This window comes from Halichoerus grypus, chromosome 4, assembly GCF_964656455.1.
Source record: "Halichoerus grypus chromosome 4, mHalGry1.hap1.1, whole genome shotgun sequence".
NCBI classification, from domain to species: Eukaryota; Metazoa; Chordata; class Mammalia; order Carnivora; family Phocidae; genus Halichoerus; species Halichoerus grypus.
Window position 1 is genome coordinate 42,336 of NC_135715.1, and position 15,050 is coordinate 57,385.

Below are 15,050 nucleotides of genomic sequence, written 5' to 3' on the forward strand. Positions count from 1 at the left end.
AAAGGAAAAAATTTCAACAGAATCTGTCTGTGAGAAAGATTTAATGGCAGATCTATTAGACAAACATTCTAAAACAATGGTCCTAAAGGTGGAGAAAGTCAAGAAAAGGATGTATGGACAAAATGGAAATACCAACAAGAAGACTGAAAACCTAAAAAGAAATTCTAGAGCTGAAAATACCACAACTGAAATGAAAAATTCACTAGGGGGATTCAAAGGCAGATTTGAGCAGACAGAAGACTTCCTGAACTTGAAGATAGGACAGTGGAAATTATCCAGGTTGAGGAACAGAAAGAAAAAAGATTGAAGAAAAGCGAGCAGAACCTAAAGGGACTGTGAGACACAATCAAGTAGACCAACATATACATTGTAGCATCCCGGAAGGAGCCCGAAGAAAGAGAGAAAGGGGCAGAGCGAATATCTGAAGAAATAAAAGGCTGAAAACTTTCCAAACTTGAGGAAAGACATGAGTATAAACATCCAAGAAGTTCAACAAACTCCAAGTAGTATGAACTCAAGAGACCCACCCTGAGACACATTATAATCAAACATTTAAAAGACAAAGACAAAGAATGAATCTTGAAAGCAGCAACAGAGAAGAAAATCATCACATAAAAGGGATCCTCCATGAGAATATGTGCAGATTTCTTATCAAAATTTGTAGGCCAGAAGATACTGGGTCAATGCATTAAGAGTGCTAAAAGAAAAAAAAACCCATTAACCAAGAATCCCATATCTGGCAAAACTGTCCTTCAAAAGTGAGAGAGGAATCAAGACATTCCCAGAATAAACAGAAGCTGAGTGAGTTCGTGACCACTAGATGTGCCCCACAGTAAGTGCTCAACAGAGTCCTGCAGGGGAAATGAACGGACACTAGACACTACCTCAATGCCGTATGGAGAAATGAATATCTTCATAAAGGTAAATATATGGGCAATTATAAAAGCTAGTATTATTGTAACAATGGTTTGTAATTACTTTTTTCTTTGCTAAGTGATTTAAGAGACTACGACATATAAAGAAAAAAATATTACTGTAAAACCAGTATTACTGTAACTTGGCTTTGTAACTCCAAATCTTGTTTTCTACATTACTTAGGAGACTAATGCATTTAAAAAAAAAATATGTTTCGGGACACACAAGGTATAAAGATGTAATTATGTGGCATCAACAACCTAAAGGGGGAGGGGACAGAATTGTAAAGGAGCAGTTTTTCTGTTACAGAAGTTGCACTGCTACAGATTCAAATTAGAATGTTGTAACTTTACGATGTTGATTCCCATGGTAACCACAAAGAAAACTGCCATAGATTACATGCAAAAGGAAATTAAGAAGGAATTCAAACATTTCACTTAAAAAAATCAACTACACGCAAAAGAGACAAATACAGGAATGAGGAAAAAATATAGACATTCCACGTGCTCTGTAAGCTATAGGACATAGAAAACAAATAGCACAACGTCTCGTCTAGTGGATGAGATGGAGACTTTCCACCTTAGCAAGAAAGAATGGGATGATGAACTATGGCCTGAGGACCATTCATGAGCCCCCTTACAGGAGGGAGAAGGAGGGGGAGCCCAGGCCCCCAGAAGGCCTTGCTGGTGGGAAGGGGGCTCTTCTCTTCTGCCGGGCACAGCTGCTCTGCTGAATGACCATCGAAGGTTCATAGCCAGCAGGGTGAGGCAGGGGGGAATTGAAAGGGTCGCCACGTTACAGGCACTCAATACATACTAGCCGAATACATGAGTGAATGGCCTTTCTACACACACGCAAGTGAAAGGTACCAGGAACCTGATGCAGGCCAGCTGAGCTCCCTTATGCATGTACTGTGGCCATGCCAAGCCAACCCTCTTCCAAACAGCCTTGTTGGCTCCTGCTTGAAACAGGGTGCCCAAGTAAGGTCACCTGCTCGTCCTGGTGAAAAAAAGCAGGAGCAGCGAGCACAGGAACCAGCTGGGCCTTGAGTACTGTTTGCAGTTACGGAACTGCAGAAGGAGCCCATGACCTCTCTCCTACCCTATGTTCTGTATGAGGCTAGAAGCCAGGCTCCCTCTCCATGCAAGGACTTCCACCACTTGGCCATTACCAAAACTGGCAAAGCTAAGGACCTACCTTCTTGGACTTTACAGCTTTCATCCTTGATGAGCACGCACTTACTTGCCTGCTGGGGATCATGAGCACAGGGGTTGAGAGCCTGGGCTGTGAAGTCAGACAAACCTACATTAGCACCTGCCTCCCTTGCTTAGTGTGTGCATGTGTGTGCATGCCTGAAGGTGAACTTGAGCAAGCTATTATCCTCATGTGCAAAATGGGGCAGACTTGTAGGACCTACTTCATAAGGTTATTATGGAATAAGACAGCATAAAGTGCTCAGAGCACTAGTCAAATTCCTGGCACACTGAACATACTTCATAAATACTGGATGCCATTGTTACTTTATGCTCTGACTGAATCATGCTACTGAGAATTTTGACCACTGGCAGGAAAAGTAATAGTAAAAGATTAAGATTTTATGGCTTACCTCTTCTTGGCAATGAGTTGAGGGCCTTTTAGGTCTGCTTCCCGGAAACAAGATGAATGAGTCCAACTGAATAACAAACCCTTTTAAAAGTCGGGTCTTTGTTTTTTCAGTAAGACTGAAAGTTACCAGATGGTAAAATCCTTACAAGTAATTTCTGATTACAGGTAACTTGAACATTTGGCATATAACGTGAAAGAAATTTAAAGAATTAGGTGGCATTCCTATGACAAGACCCCTCTGGTCCCTAACTACATCAACGTAGTCTCAGCAATGAGACCAATAAAAACGAACAACTGGAATAGGACTGTCCAGGATCATCTTATTCTATCAGTACAAAGTATTCATTCAATTCATCTGTCAACATATGAACCAACTGGAAAAAAATCCCCATCCGAGATGAATTTTCTTTTTAACACTTTACTACTGAAAATTTTAAACATTTACATAAGTCGAGAGAGTTGTGAACTGGATCCTCACCAGCTTCAACACTTGTGAACATGCTGCTGTTTTTAATTCACAGAAGGTTATGGTACCTTTTGTTTTTCTGTTTTAGTCGTTTCAGGCTGCTGTAGCACATTCCCGCTGCCTGGCCCCCATGGTGGGGAACACCGAGGCCAGAATGTGTGTGTCTGCTTCTTTGGGCAGGTTATCTGGAAGTCATGGATGGTTTCTCTGCGCCTGGAACAAGAAACAGCCCTCCCAAGAGAGGTGAGGAACAAGCACACAGATTCACTGCTGAACAAGCAGCAATGGGGCAGGGGGGTGGGGGGGACGACACTCGGGGGGGTGCATGTGGCAGCGTCAGGTTGTCTCAGGCACCCGCGGCTGCTCCTTCCTCCCTCTTGGCAGTAGAGGCCCGGCTAGTGCATGTGAGGGAGCCCAGGGGTTTGCAGCAGCCCCCGCAGAGCAGTGGTGCAGCCATGGGACCTCCTGTCTGGGGGCCACATGGTCAGACTCTCTTCTTATTCTATCCCAGGAGTGCCCCAGAGTGGAACCCATGAAGGGTGCATTGATGTGTTCACTCATTTAAACGTGTCTGCTGTGTGTCAGAAACAGCTTTAGGCTCTGGAATAGGAAATGAATAAAGCAGCCTGCTTCCGTGGTATTCAAAGGCAGAGGGGAGTGGTAATCGAAAAACCAGTGACACTGAGTGGATTCTAAAATGAAGAGTGAGTTTCTCAGGGAGGCCCGGCACTCAGGGCGCGGGGAAGACTGGTCCGTAGCAGCTGGCTCACACCCTCAGGGGCAGGTGGAGCCTGGGAGCCTTGTGGGGTCAGAAGGTCTGCCTGGGGCTCGAGATGCTATACTCTCCAACAAGTGAGGATGCAAGGGAGGGCGTCTTGGTAGCTAAGGGCACAGCCACATGGGTAGGAAACAAGGGCACAAAGAGGTGGTGGTGGAGGCAGCATGTGTGTGTTGGACACAGAAAGGAGCACCAAGGAAAGGTTGGATGGTCTCAAAGCACACGTCCTCTTAGATGACTCAGGTCCACAGCAGGGCCATCCCTAAACGACCCCCACTAGTGACACCCATGCTGGTCCCTCATGCCATAGTTGCTCACAAGGCATCAGTGAGCTGGGGTTCTGCGGGTCCTGTACCCCAACAAAGGCACAGCCTTGCCAACAAGTGTCAAGCTTGTAGATGTTTGCCAATCTGCAGTAAATGCCTATAGAAAGAAAAGTCACAGAACAAACTCGTTAAGTTCTCACAAGGTTCGAGTGTAGCTACCCTTCTGGATAGCAGAGGATCTCTGGTCTGTGAAACTTCTAGTCTAGAAATTGGTTGATGGGCCATGTCTCTCTGAGGGTTGCTCAAGTTGGGCCTGTATCCACAAAATCTGACATAGGGTTTAACTATGCAAACCAAGCAAAGATCTAGTGGGCAGTTTATTCTTTCCAGCCCCGGGCACGTGGTGATCAGTCACCCCCAGAGTTATCTGGGGGAGGGCCATTCTGATGGCCTCACTGGCCCTTCTGCCTGCTCTGGTCAACTCCCCGGCTTTGCCACTAAACTCCTGGGTCTTCCTTTCCCATTTAAGCCAGGGTGCCTGTACTAGGTTCCTACGGCCGCTATGACAAATGACCACAAGCTTAGTGGCTTAAAAACACAGAAATCTATTGTTACAGTTCTGGAGGTCGGAGCCCACAATCAGTGTCTGCAGGGCTTGCTCCTGCTGGAGACTCCAAGGGACCATCTGTTCCTGGCCTCCTCCAGCTGGTGGGGGCTGCAGGCTTCCTTGGCTTGTCCAGTGTCTGCACCTCACCTCTTCTGACTACCTGGGTGTAAAACCCTTCCCTGCCTCCCTCACCTGCACAGCCCAGGAGAGTCTCCCCATCTCAGATCCTGAATTTTAATCATGTCTACAAAAACCCTTTTCCTCCCCATATAGGGTAACCCTCACAGGTTCCAGAGACTAGGATGTGGCCACCTCTTGGGGCCATTTTCCAGCCCATTCCAGAGCCCACTTCAAGTGAGATAGGAATTTTTGGCATCTCAACCTCATTTGGCCACTACTGAGTTTAGGCTCCTAGGAACCAGTTGCGCCAACAAGTAGAATCTCTCCTTTGTTTAAACCAACACACTATCCGTAAATTCAGCCCAACTCAGTATTATTTTATTCTGTAGACTCCTACACTCAGAATCCATTCCTCCATTTGTTCCCCTCATTTTTGCTGACATGAATTAGTAAAGGACTGGGTTCTTTTCGTGTGGAAGCAGAGTCTTCCCTACATCGACTTTGTTATTGGCTAATTCAGGTCTGAAAACAGTGGTGGGGTGGGGGGAGCATAAGAAAATCTGCTTCCTTGGGGAAGGAAGGAAGGAAAGAAGGGCATGGGAGCATCAGTGGGGTGTGGGTGTTGGTGAGCCCAGTGTGCTCCGAGTCTTTCAAAAACTCCTAAATACCTCCATTCTGGTACAGAGGCCATTCTTTCCACATTATTGAACCAACTTTCACATTTTGTGGCCATTTCAACCCTGTGACTATATGACAGGTTATTTTACCACTTGCATAGCAACTCCCAGGTCTTATGTTTTAAGAATTTAGATGTCTTGTTTGCTGTTTACATTCCAATTCAGTGCTGTTAGAAATCGCCATCCTATACCACAATCTTGCACCCCTTCTGCCTTTTGCACTGTTCCACGGTGGTGGCAATGTGATTTCCGCAAACCTGACCCACAATGGATAGTTGATTCCAGGTGACCACAGGTGATTAGCCATTTTCCACCACAGGGCTTGGCTGCCAGATTCTTATTCCTGGATATTAACGGTATTTCTACTCACGCCAGTGTAACTTCTTTCCCCAGATTTCCTGTGTTAGTGTCGCCTGTAACTTCCTCCCTGTTTATCCATTTTCCTTTGGAGTTCTTGGTTTTAAGCAACAGAAACCAATCCTAGCTGAGTTAAGCAGAAAAGGGAAATTACTGGAAGGATCTCAAGTAGTCCAGAGAATTACCGAGATGAGGCTCAGAACCAACGGACACGGTGGGACGCAGGAAGCCACGCTGGGGCCCTGGGGAAGCACCGCTGCCCTCACCACCACACCACCTCATGCTGCTGCCTTGGGTGGCCCCAGATTGTGCTTCACCTCTGCACCATTCCTGAACCAGGGTCATGGGCTTGAGCTCTGGCTTCCTGTGGCCAGGGGCAAGGGTCCCAAAATTTATTCCTTCCAAATACATCAGTGTACTTGGGGAGAAGATGATTTAAAAAAACAGCCACCCATATTTCCTGTCCACACCTTATTTTGGTCCTGAGGCCAGTGAACTATTATAATTGTCTCTTCGTCCACTTATGTGGATTTCCCTGGCAAACAGAGAGCTCAGTATCAGCAAAACTCTTGTGCTTCATAACCAGAGCATGCAGCATCTGTCCCCGGCATGACATACACACCCAGAAAAGTGTATCTTCATTGAAGGAAATGAAGTAGGGGTGTAGGGTGTAGGGCTGCCCTGGGCAGGTGAGGGTGTTTGTGGTGTGGAAGGGAGAAGATGCAGCCCTGTCCCTTATTCCTAGAGGGTAGAACCTGTAATTCACCTCTTAGAAGCAGCACAAGAGGGTTACTGAAATGTGTATTAAATGGAAATGCTTAGGTTCCAAGAAGACTTGGAGGACTTCATATTTTTCTAAATATTTGTGGTTCTTTTAAAGATTTTTATTTATTTGAGAGAGAGAGCAAGCACACGTACACAAGCATGAGTGGAAGGAGAGGCAGAGGGAGAAGGATAAGCAGACTGCGCTGAGAACAGAGCCCGACTCGGGGCTCGATCCCCAGGACCCTGAGATCATGACCTGAACTGAAATCAGGAGTCAGACACTTAACCGACTGAACGACCCAGGCACCCCTAAATATTTGTTTAATTAGCAAAGTTTCAAGAGGAATCATAGCTTTACCACATTACAACCTATCAGTTGGTTCTACATTACAACCTCAAGCCTTTGGGTTGTTTCTTTGCAGCCATTTGTAAAAGGAGGCCATGGCTGTGCACTGGCGTGGCCTCTGGTTCTTATAGGAAACACGGTGGGGTGAAGAGGGTGTCTTGAGGCCTCAGAACCACCTGGAAGATGAGAGCTGGGCCCTAAATTACCACAAGTTCTTAGGCAACGCTTGGGAATGTGCATTTCTAACAAGCCCCCCAGGAGCTGCTGGGGGTGGGGTTTCACACTTATTGTTGGGCAAGCAGTGGGTTTCCTCGGGGTGAAAGCTTTCTCACACATTCACACAAAACCAAACCTGTCCATCAGGATCAGATTTGACAGCAAGTAATAGACACAGTCACTCAAACAGCTTCAACAACAAGGAACACCCCTTCACCGAATAGGAGTCCACAGGGGGTGGGCTTCAAGGGTGAGCCGGTCCCGCGGTTCTACCACTGCAGTCAGGAGCCTGGGGTTTGACTCCCCTTGGGCCTCCTTGGCCACATACAGGGGAGAGTGGGTCTGCCCTGTCGCCTCTCTGCACTGACCAGGGACAGCCAACCCCGCACAGGCCCAAAGTAGACTGGCTGTGTCTGGGGGCAGCATGATCAAACGGGGGCAGGCTGCCAGGGATTCTGTTCGCAAGAAAGCAGGTGATATTCAGGGATCACAGGGCTCCTTGGCAGTGGAAACAGTATATCAAGAGTCTGTTACTTTAGGTGACAGTTTTTGCCTGGAATACTGAATCTCTCCATGTTATGTTTATGGCAAGATGACTGTGAAAACAGGTTAGTCCTGGATTACGGATAGCCTAATGGAGGAGACTTAAATTTTTTAAAAAGTTGTTCCTTTGAGGATCTGACAAAAGCTTAACAGAGACTATAGACCAGTCCACAGAAGAAAAAATTGTATGACCTGCTTATCGCTAACATGGTGAGACTAAGCTAGGGAGCCCGTGGATGGCCACTCAACGTGGATCTCAGGTGAAGAGTTCCTGATCGATCTAGGGGATCCGGTTCTGCCATTTATGACCTGGAAGACTTGAGAAAGACCCTACCTTTTTGGGGTTTCTGCTCCTTGTGTGTTTAAGGAAGGGTGTGAGCCCTGGGAAGTCAGGGGCAGTCTACTTTGCTCACTGCTGTAGGCTGGACGCCTACAAAAGTGCCACCTTCCCACACAGGCGTTCAGTGCAGATGTGATGAATGAACGAATACACGTCCCAGAGTGATAAAACTGCCTCTTCAAAGAGCTGCTGTCAGACTAAACGTGAAGACTGTCGTAACGGTGAGAGTCTATCAATTCAATGAAGCAAAGTTGGAATTCCTTAATGTGACCATCTTTTCAGTGGGAATATGGCTTTATTCCCTTTGTGAAGAAGCCCAGGAACTTTTAAAATCAAGTGACTTCTTTTGAGAGTGGGTGGGATCGAGTTGGCCTGTCATAACCTGGTCTGTCTGTCTCTCTCGCTGATATTTAGGTCAGATGTGGAAAGTGTCTGGGAAAGAAGTATTGGATTATTCTTTGAATTTCTGTCAGGGAAAATTTGATTTGTTAGTTGGCATGCCTGACAACATAGTCCTACAGATCTTCTCTTTTCTTGATTTGGATGATATTGGACAGCTGTTGAAAACCTGCAAAAAAATCCCAAAAGGTAAGGCCTTAAAAAATACACAGGTGTATTTTTTACTGATAAATATTACACAGAATTTCAAAGAAAAAGGGCATGATTTAGAAAACTTTAACTTCGTATGATGACAAACACTGGATCTGGGCAATGATAAAATATGTTTTACTTACAGCCTAAGAAACTGGTTAAGTTACTGCTCAAGAGGAAAAAGTAGCACAACAGAGAAAATGATAAAGTGGTTATTTGTAAAACAGAAGGTCAGCAAGTGTCATAGGCAAACCTATTCTAGCAAAAGGAATAGATCATGCTGCATGTCAAGGTTAATGGTGTTAACACACATATTGAAGAAAATGTTAAAAAACAGTACTAATATAGTTTCTACTTGAACTTAAGCAAACACTAAAAACAGAAAAAGAAATTGCATGGAAATCCCTAAATGCTGGTTTCACCAGTGTCCTTCAATGAGAAACTTGGCAATTTAACAAAGACCCTGAGGGAAAGAATTAGTTTTCAAATTCCTCATTTTACATATATTATTTCAGGTATTTGTATATATTTGGTAATAAGTTTTGAATTCATTTGGAATGAGAAGCAATGAAAATCTATTTTTGTACATAATCATTATTTAAAAATTAGAAAACAACTAAAAATCATCTTAATCCTACCGGCAATTACTATTAAATTGTGGTATATTTCCTGTATTTTTCCTAAAAGCTTGAGTATTTTTGTATTTATACTTCTTAACCTCCTTCACCCATTTTGCCCAGCCCCCCAGCCCCCTCTCCCTTCTGGCAACCACTGGTTTGTTCTCTGTACTTAGGAGTCTCTGTTTGTTTTGGTTTTTTAGATTGTACATATAAGTGAAATCATTTGCTTTTTCTCTGACTTATTTCACTTAGCATAATACCCTCTAGGTCCATCCATGCTGTTGCAAATGGCAAGATCTCATTCCATTTTGGTGCCTGAGTAATATTCCATCGTGTGTGTGTGTGTGTGTGTGTGTGTGTGTGTGTGTGTGTGTGTGTATCACATCTTTTTTTTTTTTTTTAAGATTTTATTTATTTGGCAGATAGAGACACAGCGAGAAAGGGAACACAAGCAGGGGGAGTGGGAGAGGGAGAAGCAGGCTTTCCGCTGAGCAGGGAGCCCGATGTGGTGCTCGATCCCAGGACCCTGGGATCATGACCTGAGCCGAAGGCAGACGCTTAATGACTGAGCCACCCAGGCGCCCCTATATCACATCTTTATCCATTCATGGATGGACACTTGAGCTGCTTCCATATCCTGGCTATTGTAAATAATGCTACAGTAAACACAGGGGTACACGTATCTTTTCAAATTAGTGTTTTCGTCTTCTTTGGTAAAATAACCAGCAGTGGAATTACTGAATCATATGGCATTTCCATTTTTTATTTTTTCAGGAACTTCTGTACCATATTCCATAGTGGCTGCACCAATTTACATTCCCACCAATGGTGCACAAGGGTTCCCTCTTCTCCACATCCTCTCCAACACTTGTTATCTCGTCTTTTTGATTCTAGCCATTCTGAATAGGATGAGGTGATCTCTCATTGAGGTCTTAATTTGCATTTCCCTGATGATTGGTGAGGTTGTGCATCTTTTCATGTATTTTCTTTTTTTCTTTTTTTCAAGATTTTATTTATTTGACAGAGACACAGCGAGAGAGGGAACATAAGCAGGGGGAGTGGGAGAGGGAGAAGCAGACTCCCCGCGGAGGAGGGAGCCCGATGTGCAGCTCGATCCCAGGACCCCGGGATCACGACCCGAGCCAAAGGCAGACGCTTAACAACTGAGCCACCCAGGCGCCCCTTCATGTATTTTCTTTTAAAGATTTTATTTGTCAGAGAGAGAGCACCAGCAGGGGGAGCAGCAGAGGGAGAGGGAGAAGCAGGCTCCCCGCTAAGCAGGGACCACAACGTGGGGCTCGATCCCAGGACCCTGGGATCACGACCCAAGCCAAAGGCAGATGCTTAACCAACTGAGCCACCCAGGTGTCCCCTTTTCAAGTATCTTTTGACCATCTGTATCTTTGGGAAAATGTCTCCTCAGGTCTTCTGCCCAATTATTAATGAAATTGTTTGTTTTTTTTCAGAACTGTTTATATAATTCTTTATATATTTTGGATATTAACCCCTCATCAGATATGTCATTTGCCAAGTATCTTCTCCTGTTCTGTAGGTTGCCTTTTTGTTTTGTTGGTGGTTTCCTTTGCTGTGCAGAAGCTTTTCATTTTGGTGTAATCCCAAGAGTTTATTTTTGCTTCTGTTTCCCTTGCCTGAGGAGACGCATCCACAAATACGTTGCTAAAGCTGATTTCTACGAGATTACTGCCTATGTTTTAGGAGTTTTATGGTTTCAGGTCTCACAGATAGGTCTTTAATCCATTTGGAGTTTATTTCTGTGTGTGGTGTAAGAAAGTGGTCCGGTTTCATTCTTCTGCCTGCAGCTGTCCAGAACCCATCACCATTCATTGGGGAGATCATCTTTTCCCTACTGAGTATTCTTGCTTCCTTTGTGGTAGATTAACCGACCCTATACTTCCACATTGGTACACATCTTTTCAGACATTTTCTAGCACATACAAACATCCAATGTGTTTAAACTACTATAGCACATCATGCACTTCTCACTTTGTAACACACTGTGGACATTTCAGCGTCATTATTCTGCCAGCCAGCCACCTCCCATTTCTCCTGTTACAGCAGGGCGTAGGTAGGGACAGCTGGTGTGCTTACCATCTGTACTTGTGGGGCTCTGTCTGTAGGATGTAGTGTTAGGAGCTCAAATGCTGGCTGTGAGGATATTTCCATTTTATGTTTTGATGTGGCAATTTTGCCTGAGGAATTTCTTTGTAACATAGGAATGACCAAATCTTGTTGAGATGATCCAGGAGAGGGGAGCCACCACTAGGTTCCTTCCTGCACCTTCTCAATACTCGGGTTTCCTGGGACAGGCCTGTCTCAGTCAGCTCCACCGCCATTAACAAAATACCACAGATGGGCAGCTTCGGACACAGATACTTATTTCTCACAGTTCTAGAGGTTGGAAGTCCAAGATCAAGGTGCCAGGACTCCCTGGCTTACAGACGGGCACCTTCTGGTATCTCCTCTTACAAGAACACTAATCCTATCAGAACAGAGCCCCATCCTTATGACCCCATTTAACATTGATTACTTCTTCGTTCCAGATACAGCCACACGGGCGGGGGTGGGGGGGTAGGGTTAGGGCTTCAACATGTGAACTCTGTGGGGACAAAGTTCAGTTCATAGAAGGCTTGAGTCTGAATATCATGGTTTCTACCATCTGTGAAGACATCCAAGAAATGCCAGCAGTTTGGTACCCAAACATCTCCTACATTGCCCCTCACACCCCAGAGTGTCAAATCAGTTGCTCTACTTTTTGGTTCAGAAAAGTATGGTCCCAGTGATGTAGGAAATGGCTACTTTATGCGAGTGTAACCAGGTAATTACATGTAGGCACAAAGCTCTCAGTTTGGCACCTTGACATGACAGTAATTTCTACCATGACAATAATTTAAATTGTTCTACTAAAAATGCTATTATTGTTGAAAAATGCCATTTCTCTATGGGACAGACATCTTTTATTGCTTTGTGATACAAAGTTATTAATGTAATTATTTTTTCCTTTAGATGTGTAACAATGAAGAATTTTGGGAGAAATTTAAAACATTACACGATAAACATGCTTTTGATACAAAGGTGAGGAGGAGCACTTACAAGAAGCTATTAGCTTTCCACCAAAATGCAGCCCAACAGAAGCTCACACAGAGAAGACAGCATTTTTCTAAACTTCACTGAAGTGACAAAATTTTAAAAATAAAGATTTAAAACTGAATTTTCATATGACAATTACTATCATTAGACCTTGCTGTAGCTGGGACTGGGTTGAAGCAATTAACTGGTGGATTTAAGTAGGCTAATTTGCTTAAAAAAATCCTCTTGACTCTGAATACTGTTCTGAAAATAAACTTATTTTGTCTCATTTCTCTTTTGCTATTAACACAGATCAAATAGATCAAATACCTACTTAATTCTCCACTTTAATCTCTGACATGTCCTTAATTTTAAAGATAGGAAGAAGGGAATAGAAAACAAATCTACTTAAAGTGGAGATAATTATCTCTCTTTTCATCAGAGTTTAGAAGACAGATACAAATGAGAATTCCATGACAGAGGCAAACATAAAAGATCATTTCTCATGGTGTGATGTGAAGAAGCTCACGCTCTTCACTATCCAGGTCCTCTACATATGCAGAAGGATTGTGGTCAAAGGGGCCGCCAGGCCACAGCCACACACCCTGCTGTCCTTGTGGAGATCTGGTCAGAGAACCTGTTGCCCCATGAGCTGCCTCACCTTCTCCCAAGGGTCTCACTGTCATTTGACTCATGAAGTGGGAGACGATCACTCGGTAAGCACTATAATCAAGCAAGTGAAAACTTGTTTCCAAAGATGTAAATGAGATTCTTCAACGTGCCTATTTCATTTCAGATTTGAGGAATTACTTCAGTCAGCTGGTGTTTATAATTTACTAGCAAGACTGAGATCCATTAGAATACTGATAGTTAATGTTCTGCTTTGCTATGTTCACGTTTAAATATAATTATTAAAATTATTAGATAGCTGAATAAAACCAGACTGGGATCTAAAATGAGAAACAATAGAGAAAAAAAAAAAAAAGGTCGGGGGGTGCCTGGGTGGCTCAGTTAGGGTTAGTTAAGCGTCTGCCTCCGGCTCAGGTCATGATCCCAGGGTCCTGGGATCGAGCCTCGCATCGGGCTCCCTGCTCGGCGGGAGGCCTGCTTCTCCCTCTCCCACTCCCCCTGCTTGTGCTCCCTCTCTTGCTGTCTCTCTCTGTCAAATAAATAAATAAAATCTTTAACAAAAAAGAAAGTTTTGCAAAGCAAATATAGAAGGCAATCCAGCAGGTGGCCAGCCCCACGCCACCCCTCGGTCACACTGGGCACTGCAGTCCCTCCCTGTGATGTGGACTGCAACTCCCAAGGGGTAGGTCCATGTGAAGAATATTCTTTCCTAACATTTCTACCATTTCTTAGACATGTGATAATCTCAGAAACCTTTTTTTCTGGCTAATTAGTAATAAAAACTTTACAAATATGAAAGCAGCTTGACTTTGCCAGCAACAGGTGCTAGACATCTCTAAACGTGTTTCCTAGTTTTATAAAACGGAGATCATGTACATCCTGCCCAACCAATCTTAAAAATGAGTCTAAGTCGAAACTGGGAAGTGTATATGGAAGTGTTTTATACCAAGGTAACCCATTATACTATGTATTATTATTTTAAATCAGTAATCTCGAAGTGACTTCTGGAAAGCCCTGGGGGCAGATCTCAGGAAACTTTCAAAGGGTGTAACTACTTTTTACTTAGTTATTTTCTAGCTTTACTGAGGTATAACTGACAAATTTTAACATTGAAAGTGTACAACATACTGACTTATAAAATGCATACATTATGAAAGGATTCACACTGTGTTACAGCATCACCTCACACATTTACTTTTTTGGGGGCTGAGAAAATTCTCTCTTAGCAAATTCCAATTACACAATACAGTGTTATCACCTACAGTCACTACCTTATACATAAGATCCTTGACCTTAATCTTATAACTGAATAACCTGTGACTTTCACTAACCTCTCCCTATTTCCCTCACACCCTAGTCCTGGCGGCCACCATTTTACTCTGTTTCTAGGAGTTTGATTTTTTTTTCCACACTGTACATATACAGTATTCGTCTTTTTTGTCTGGCTTACTTCACTTAGCACAACGTCCTCCAAGTTCATCCACGTTGTTGAAAATGGCAGGGTTTCCTTTCATGAGGCTGCATAAACACCCTCCACCGTGGACACTAAGGTTGTTTCCATTCCGTGGCCACTGTGAATAATGCTGGGACGAACATGTGAACAGACGATTCCGCTCCCTTTGGACCTATGCCCACAGTGGCACTGCTGGGTCATACGGTAGCTCTACTTTCAATTTCTTGAGGAACTGCCACACTGGCCTTCCATAGTGGCTCTACCGCTTGGCATGCCCACCCACGATGCACAAGGGTTCTCTTCCTTCACATCCTTGCCAAGACTTGCTCTCGTCTTTCTGATTTCAACCACTCTGACAGGTGTGAGGTGGTATCTCCTTGGGGTTTTGATTTGTATTTCTCTGATAAGCAGTGGTGTTGAGCACCTTTTCATGTACCTGTTAGCCATCTGTAATGTCCTCTTTGGAAAAATGTCTATTCGGGTCTTTTGCCCCTTTTATTGGGTAATTTGGTTTTTTTTGCTGTTGGGTTGTATGAGTTCCTCACATATTTTGGATATTAACCCCTTATTAGGTATGTTGTGTGAAGATATTTTTTTCTTTCCATAGGCTGCCTTTTCATTTTTCAAATGGGTTCCCTTCATGTGAAACTTTTTAGTCCAATGTAGTT

At 44.0% G+C, this 15,050-nt stretch overlaps 1 protein-coding gene and 1 long non-coding RNA gene across 3 annotated transcripts; one reads left to right on the plus strand and one right to left on the minus strand.

The window, feature by feature from the left end:
- Positions 1–103: 103 nt before the first annotated feature.
- LOC118537586 (F-box only protein 36-like) lies at positions 104–12,588 on the plus strand. 2 transcript variants are annotated; one of them, XM_078070048.1, is made up of 5 exons: positions 104–921; positions 3,075–3,229; positions 8,119–8,222; positions 8,416–8,589; positions 12,237–12,588. In XM_078070048.1, exons 3-5 carry the CDS (start codon positions 8,141–8,143, stop codon positions 12,242–12,244), a joined length of 264 nt encoding a protein of 87 aa, XP_077926174.1. In that variant the 5' UTR covers positions 104–921; positions 3,075–3,229; positions 8,119–8,140; the 3' UTR covers positions 12,245–12,588. The 2 variants fall into 2 exon arrangements, with proteins under 2 accessions (XP_077926174.1, XP_077926175.1); XM_078070049.1 differs by lacking the exons at positions 104–921; positions 3,075–3,229 and having other exon boundaries at positions 7,837–8,222.
- LOC144381548 (uncharacterized) lies at positions 2,923–7,859 on the minus strand. Its single transcript, XR_013446818.1, has 2 exons — positions 5,805–7,859; positions 2,923–4,187 (listed from the first exon to the last, which is right to left on the minus strand). It is a non-coding gene; the product is annotated as an uncharacterized LOC144381548 (long non-coding RNA).
- Positions 12,589–15,050: the final 2,462 nt, after the last annotated feature.

Coding starts and splice junctions, on each gene's coding strand:
- LOC118537586 (XM_078070048.1), top strand. CDS start 8,141: ATGAACGAATACACGTCCCAGAGTGATAAAACTGCCTCTTCAAAGAGC. Junction 8,223..8,415: donor ACGTGAAGACTGTCGTAACG/GTGAGAGTCTAT, acceptor GCTGATATTTAG/GTCAGATGTGGAAAGTGTCT.